Below are 8,835 nucleotides of genomic sequence, written 5' to 3' on the forward strand. Positions count from 1 at the left end.
TCACTTATTTGCTAAAAATCATATCCTCAGTCATGTTTCTAATTGTTTAAAAATGATATGAACCGGGTTATGAAATGTTAACCATAAATGAGAGAAATATGTAGGCTGAGATCCCTACCTTATATTATTGTGCCCGAGAGGCTGTGATTATAATGACTGAGAGGGTTGAGGACCCAATAGTGAGGATATTATATATGATATTGGATCGGGCTGCACGCCGCAACAAATACATATATTGGATCGGGCTGCACGCCGCAACAAATACTTATATGGACCGGGCTGCACGCCGCAGCAAATATGCAAATACATATATTGGATCGGGCTGCACGTCACAACAAATACTTATATGGATCGGGCTACGCGCCACGACAAATATGTATATATATATATATATATATGGATCGGGCTGCACGCCGCAACAATGTAACGCTTGGACTGTAGGAGTCCCTCCGGAGTCTGCACACCCCTAATGAGTGCAGTTGACTATTATTATTATGGATCGGGTTGTGCGCCACAGCGATATACGGATTGGGCTATACGCCGCAGCGGTATATATATATATATGTTTCGATTTCGGTTATTGTGAGAAGTATATGAATTGAGTATTGAGGGTAAGAAATAAGTAAATGAACAGAAATGCTCGAGGAGTGAATTTATAATAGATTAATGCCTGTTAAATTACCTATTTTCACCTGGTTCAAAGAGTTTCATTCAATTTTCTTTACTACTTGCTCTTTAAATGGTTTTACTGCTTTGATATAGAACTGCTTAGTGCCTTTACGTGATTTCATACCGTCAGCCATTATTTATTGTTATTACTCACTGGGTCGGAGTACTCACATTACTCCCTGCACCGTGTGTGTAGGTACAGGTGTCCCTGAGGTATAGAGCGAGCTTTCCTGCCGTTCAGTTTTTCATCGGAGTTATCGAGGTAGCTGCATGGCGTCCGCAGACCCGATTTCTCCCTCTATGTTTCTTTACTATTCTGCATTTTAGACATATTTCTGCATTAGGCTATTGAAACCTTGTATTAGAGGCTCAGACTTGTGACACCAGATCATTGGGCATTTGTAGAGATTTCATTATGGCCTTCCACATATTTCAATCTTTTATTTCAGACTTCTACTTATATTAAATTGGTATCTATTTCTGAAAATTGGTAATAAATTCTAATAAGAAGGGATTGTGAGTGGTAATTGGTCGGGCTTGCCTAGCATCGTGTTGGGCGCCATCACGACCGGGATTGGGGTCGTGACATTAACATACTGCCTTCACACGATTATCTTATTTTTTAGTCTCACACTTAGCATTTACTGCCTAACAACTAGAATAAAAATAAATTATGTATTTTTAGAACCACAAAATCAAATCTAGTTATAATACAAATGTTCTTACAGTTGCAGAGTCTTCATTGTATTCGGAAGAAGGTACAGAGTATATTAATGTCTAACTTCTCAAAGATGTCATATTAGATACACACACAATGTTGTCTGTGCATATATAGGTGTACTGTGATGTATACATCAATATATAATTAAAGTTTCTTTTTAATTTCTTTCATTTGTTAGGTCATGCTTCTCCAACTACAAATATGCCAATTATTATCAATAGAGGATATAATCTGACTGATTGCTTGTCCATCTTTGAAGTAGGTGAGAGTTGAAAATAATACTTTAAATATTCCAACTATAAAAATTACTTTACTGGTTAGTCATACATGGCTAAACATTAACCATTGCATTTTCAGGCTCAACTTCAGGTACATGTAATGTATGGAATTCTTCAACTCCAGCATCTACTGCACATAGAGATACGTATTTATCTGCCAAGAGTATAATTGCATAATATCATATTGTTATCTCTTTCCATAACATTGTTATAGTTCATCATGTACAGGTAAAAAAATTTAGAAATCGAATTACCGAATGATGACTTGTTGCTAAAAAATTATGTGCACTTAAAATAAGTTCTAGATTGTAAATTTTGTGGAGAAAAAAGGTTCCAATATGAATCACCAAACTTTTGTTGTGGTAGAGGATCAATTAAATTGAGTTCTCATCAAATGCCTATGGATTTACGAAATTATATTTAGGCAACACTGAAGAATCAAAACATTTTCGAACATACAGTATAACCTATAATAATATGTTCGCATTCACCTCCCTTGGAGTAAAATACGATAGAAAATTAGCAAAGAGAAATCGTAGTATATATACATTTAAAGTTCAAGGACAAATGTATCACTTTATCAATGATTTAATTCCTTCCGAAAAACAGGCAAAAAATTTACAATTGTACTTTTATGATAACGAAAATGAGATAACGAATCGAATGAGCTTATCAGACAAGTTTAGTGAAACAGTTATCAAGAAACTGATAGATATACTAAAGGTTAATCCATATTCTATCTTTCTGAAGTCATTTATATATGTTCCAAAATTATCTGACTTCTACATTGCACTTAAATCTGATTTTGGTTTAGACCAAAGGACATACAATTTACTGACTACGTCTGAAGTTGGTGCAATATGGATAGAAGAACAACCAAATAACAGAATTTCCTCACCACATATTCGAATATACACTCATAGTAATAGAAGCCAGTTGGTAAATTATTATTACGGCTGTTATGACCCATTTCAATATCTATCGTTATTCTCATATGGTCAAAATGGTTGGCATTGTGGTATTAAAAAAATTAAAAAAATATATAGTCATTCAAATCATCAAATTCATTGTGAATGTGAACAACTGCCGAGTATAATAAACATGACTTCAATCGATTGGCTACTTGATATGGAATCTGAAGTTTTATCAAAAGGAAAAAGGAAAAGAGAAACTGTTTCTTGCCGTGAATATTATTGTTACAAAATTCAAATAAGAGAGAACGAACCAAATAAAACTTTACATTCTGGAAGGTGTTTCAATAGTACATTGTTGACCAGTACATAAAACTTGAGACACAAAGACTAAATTTTTTTTCTTTTAACCAAGATTTATTCAGAACTGCAGTACTACAAAGGATTCTTGATTTGTTAAGACAAGGAGAAAGAGATGCCTCAAATATTGAAAAAAAGAATATTCTTCCTGTTAGTTTTATTGGAGAACCAAGAGATATGCGTCGACGATATATGGATGCTACTGCATTAGTACAACGTTATGGAAAACCTGAAATATTTTTGACAATGACGTGCAATCCTTCTTGGCCTGAAATAAAAAAAACATTTATTTTCATCTAAAGAAGTTCAAAATAGGCCTGATCTAATCAGCGGAGTATTTAGAGCAAAAGTAGAAGAACTTAAAGCAGATATATTAAAAAAGAATATTTTTGGGAAGGTTGCGACTTTTATGTATACTATAAAATTTCAAAAGCGTGGACTCTCACATGCTCATTTTCTTATTACACTTGCAGATAAATATAAATTATTAACACTAGAGGCTTATGATAAATTTGTTTATGCTGAACTATCTGATCGCAACATCGATTCCTCTTTATATTTGCTTGTGACTAAACACATGATTCATGGACCTTTTGGCTATCTAAATCCTTCCAATTCTTGCATGAAAAGAGACTGTTGTAAGTTTAAATATCCTAAAGAACTTGCAGAACAGACAACAAAAGAAAAAAAATCATATCCTATTTACAAAAGACGACAAATAGAGACACCGGTAGAAGTTAGAGGATACAATATTGATAATTCTTGGGTTGTTCCTTACAATCCCTTTTTGATTAAGAAATTCAATTGCCATATTAATGTTGAAATATGTTCTGACATTAAAGTTGTCAAATATCTTTATAAATACATCTGTAAAGGTCATGACAAAATTGCATTTTCAGTGCACGATAATGATACAAATGTTCATATAGATGAAATAAAAGAATACCAATCACCTAGATGGGTCTCTCCACCAGAGGGAGCATGGAATCTATTTGCTTTTTCTATAAGTGAAATGACTCCAAGTGTTTTGCAACTTCAGCTACACCTTCAGGGACAACAATTTGTATCTTTTAAAAGTACCCAAAATGTACATCAAATTGTAAATAATCCATGACAAGAAAGACGATGTTAACAGAATTTTTTGTAATGAATAGAATCAATAAAGATTCTAAAGCTCTAAATTTATTATATAAAGTGTTCCCAGAGTATTTTGTATGGTCACCAAGCGACAAAATGTGGTCACGTCGGCAACGAGGTACTGTTATTGGAAGAATTGTAACATATCATCCAATCGAAGGAGAAAGATATTATCTAAGGCTACTTTTAATGAATGTAAGAGGACCTAAATCATATGCAGATCTTTGCAAAGTCAATGAAAAATGTTGCGATACATTTAGGGAAGCCGCGGAAAAGAGAGGCCTATTACATAGTGATAACAATTTAATTGAGCGTATGTCTGAAGCTATGAGTTATCAAATGCCTTATAGTTTAAGATGTTTATTTTTTACAATATTAATTTACTGTAATCCTGCAAATCCAAGAGAACTATGGGAAAAATTTGAAGAACCTATGTCTCAAGATTTCAAGAGAATTCCAAATTTGGAAACAAAAGAGATTATCCATTTAGTTTTGAATCATATTAACAAAGTTTTAAATTCAATGGGATACAATATATATTAATTCAAATTTATTTCTGAAACTATTATACTTCCTTCACCAACTAACGAGGCAAAAAAATTTCAATTCGAGAGAAATATAATAGTAAGTGAAGAAGATTTACTCTTAGAAAAGAAATTAAACTCTGAACAAAGAAGAGCCTATAATATTATTCTTCATTGAGTATATTCTGATAAACCAAGAGCATTTTTCATTGATGGTCCCAGAGGAACATGAAAAACATTCTTCTATTGAACTTTGTTAGCTAATATAAGATCAAAAGATTTTATAGCTTTAGCAACGACAAGTTCTGGTGTTGCAGCTTCAATTCTACATGGAGGACGAACTGCTCATTCGCGTTTCAAAATTCCTATAGACATTGATGAGAATTTCACATGTAATATTAGTAAACAAACTGCATTAGCAACTCTAATTCAAGATTCAAAGTTAATTGTCTGGGATGAAGTCTCAATGGCAAAAAAGAAAACGATTGAAGTTTTCGATACTCTTTTAAAAGATCTCATGAATATGAATATACTCTTCGGTGGAAAAGTTGTAGTTACTGGAGGGGACTTCCGGCAAACACTTCATGTTGTTCGTAATGGGAAAAAAGAAGACTTTATTTGTGAAAGTTTATTATATTCTGATATTTGGAATGATCTTGAAAAGTTGTGTTTATCAGAAAACATGCATGCAAAAGAAGATCCTGCTTTTTGTGAGTATTTAATGAGAATTGGAAATGGACGAGAAGAAAATAATAACTCCAACAAAGTTGAAATTCCACATAATTTAATCATCCCTTTTACTACTGAAACACAATCTTTAAATCAATTATTCAATGTTACTTATCCTAATCTACATACATTCTTTTCTAATCCATCATCTATGACTTCACGTGTTATCTTAACTACAAAAAATGATTTTGTTGTTGAAATAAATGACATGCTTATACATCAACTTTCCAACAATGCTAAAATATATACTGCAATTGATAAAACTACAGAACCAAGCGACCAATGCCAATTTGAAGATTTTTTGCATACATTAAATCCTCCTAATTTGCCACCTTACAAGTTGACTTTGAAAAAAATTTACCCTGTTATATTGTTGCGAAATTTAAATCCTTGTGAAGGATTATGTAATGGTACAAGGCTAATATGTCACGATATTAAGAGACATTTAATAAGTGCTACTATTCCAAGTGGTGATTTTAAAAACACACATATATTCATTCCGAAAATACCACTCTTATCATCACAAGATGAAAAGTTACCTGTCGCTTTCAAAAGAACACAGTTTCCACTTCGATTATGTTTTGCTATGACAATTAACAAAGCTCAAGGTCAAACATTAGATTTTGTTGGAATTTATTTATGTGAACCAGTATTCTCTCATGGTCAACTCTATGTTGCTTTATCTAGAGTAAAGAGCTCAAAAAATGTAAAGATACTGATACGACCACCAACGCCAGAGAATAAGGATGATCACTCCACCTATAATATAGTTTATGAGGAAGTCATCGGAAAAACATTCTCTTAAATTAATTGCATTTATGTCAATAATAATTCATTATTTCTCTTTCCAACATATATAAATATGACTACTGATATACACTATGATGTTTGATATTTCAAATAAAGTTCGTTTCATCCATTTTTTGGGTCTTCATTAAGAATTCGTACTGGCTGTTTCAGAAGGTAAACTCTACTTACTGAGATCTTGCTTATCCCCAAGCATTAGAAGTAAAACCTCTAACTATTAATGAGGTAGAAATGGAAGTAGCAGATGTGACATCTGTATCTTTTGGTATTTATAGTTGATTCTTTCCTCAAGAAATTGCCTTATTTTTGCTGTAAAATATGCTTTCTAATTGCGGGAAGTATCTACTTTTTTGAGATCTTTTGCTAATGGTTTATGGATGAATAGTAAAATTGAAGTGTCCAGCTTTTCTGTGATCTTTTATTACAGGAAAAGAAATTCTTTTGGATTCACATATGAATGGTAAAGTCTCACTCCCCCTCCCATTTATAATTGTGTCTATTCTGTAAACTTTTGAATGAAAATGGATCTTTATATGTGTTATTGTCTTTATTCCTGATACATTCAGTTTATTGGGGTTAGTCACGTGCACAGAGAAGGATTGAGATGTGTAATAGCGACACTCTTCATGGGAAATACCTTTTTAGGATCTCTGTAGCACTCAACATAGAGAATCACTTTTTTACAAGGTTTGGTTTTCCTGTTTCACTCCAACTTGAGAAATTGAAACTCTTTACAGTTCTCCTTCTCCTTCCCTGCTTTGAAGTGTCATCTACTCTCTTCTGGTAAGTTTGTCAAATCTCCCTTCTTCTTTTTTTACTTTTTCGCTGCTGGATCTATCTACTTAAGAGTTTCTCAACTTTCTTCTTCTCCTCTGATCTTCTCTCTCTAAAAAATGCGAGTAAGTTCTTCTTGTAATATTTCTGTATTGCGTGCACTTTATTTCAGTGTTTGCTGCTAATCTCAATTTGCTTTGTGTATTGAGATAAATTTTGTAGGTTACAGAATTGGTATTGCAACTTCACTATAGTTATTTTTTAGGCTGAATAAAATCTATTTTGTTGAAAGCGGTAAAGTACTTCAAGGAGAATCATTACAAGCTGGGATTAATGTAAACGATTCAATCCCTAACAAGTCTTTATGCTACTGAAATAAAAATGCAAAGAAAGAAAATTTCAGAATAGAACGTCCGAGCTAATTCCCATCATTTTTTTATCTTTCCAGTTAAATTTTAGAATAGAGTGTCCAATATGAGAACTCATGCAACTTCCATTTTTGCTCAAGTCAAATTTTATGTACGATTTTATCTTTTTGTGGTATAGAGTCCTTCAACGTCACGGATCCCGCCACAGAGTCGACCATGAACATGGATCAACCTTCTGCTTTTCTGAGGAAATATCTTGATCAATTTGATGTTGTGGTGCTGAATACAGGTCATCATTGGAACAGAGAGAAGGTTAACGCAAACCGATGGGTGATGCCTGTAAATGGAAAGCTTGTTGTAGACAAGATGCTTGCAGAAATAGGAAATGCTAAAAACTTTTACCATTTTCAAGGTAAACAGTTTGGCGCCCACCGTGGGGCTAAAAATAATAGTGATTTTTTTCTTTCTAGTTTACTACATAACGCAAGTTATCTTTCATACTTTTTCTTGTCCAAGAACCTTTGATTTCATGTCAAAATGTCTAACTCAATAAACGCACATGAAAACAACGGTCTTGAGGACCATGGAGAGAATGGTGTAGTTGTTCCAGGTATTGGTGTACCACCATGAAACCCTGAGGATGCACCAAAACCAATTTCCATAGACGTGATCTCGCGCAACGCCTAACACGTCGACATCAGCTCCCACACCAACAAGAGTATACGCCAAGATAACCAACAAGAAGCTCAGGAAATCCCAGCGCGAAGGGAACAAAAGGTTAGCCTTCACGTTATTTTTTAGATGTTACAGGCACAATAGCCGGCGATTGCTCAACTGTAAAGCCACCAAAAAACTCTAAGCACAGCAGCACCGGAAACGGCTTCTCGAGCCGAACAGGTACCGGAAAGATCGAGTAATAACGAATCAGCAGCCGACCCCGCTATATTGAAGATGCTCGAGGAACTCACAAAGAGGATTGAATCGGGCAAAAAGATGATAGAAGCTAACGACAAAAAGGTGAAGACCTACAATTCAAGGGTTGACCAGATCCCGGGCGCACCCCCGATCTTGAAGGGTGTTGATTCAAACAAATTCTTACAAAAGCCATTCCCGTCAAATGCCGCTCCAAAGCCCATCTTGAAGAAATTCAGAATGCCCGATCTTCTGAAGTACAACGGAACCTCGGACCCCAATGAGCACGTCACTGCTTACACTTGTGCGGTGAAGAGCAATGACCTGAGGGACGACGAGATCAAATCCATCCTGCTAAAAAAGTTCAGAGAAGTACTTTCGAAAGGGGCCATGATGTGGTATCACAACCTAGCTCTGAATTATATAAACTCATTTGCCATGCTGGCAGATTCTTTCATAAAGGCATATGCTGGTGCCATCAAGGTGTCTACAAGGAAATCCGACGTCTTCAAAATCAAACAACGAGAAAACGAGATGCTTCGGGAGTTCATATGTCGCTTTCAAATGGAGTTAATGGAATTACTTCCAGTCTTTGATGACTGGGCAGTACAGGCCTTCACCCTAGGTTTGAACAAGTGAAACTCG

General features: G+C 34.5%; 1 protein-coding gene across 1 annotated transcript; it reads left to right on the forward strand.

Moving 5' to 3' along the window:
- The first annotated feature begins 1,591 nt into the window (after positions 1-1,591).
- On the forward strand, positions 1,592-6,134 carry LOC142165244 (uncharacterized). The gene is made up of 4 exons (XM_075223840.1): positions 1,592-1,652; positions 1,748-1,831; positions 3,413-4,015; positions 4,861-6,134. Exons 1-4 carry the CDS (start codon positions 1,592-1,594, stop codon positions 6,132-6,134), a joined length of 2,022 nt encoding a protein of 673 aa, XP_075079941.1.
- Positions 6,135-8,835: the final 2,701 nt, after the last annotated feature.

Source organism: Nicotiana tabacum, chromosome 10 (assembly GCF_000715075.1).
Source record: "Nicotiana tabacum cultivar K326 chromosome 10, ASM71507v2, whole genome shotgun sequence".
Taxonomy (NCBI): Eukaryota; Viridiplantae; Streptophyta; class Magnoliopsida; order Solanales; family Solanaceae; genus Nicotiana; species Nicotiana tabacum.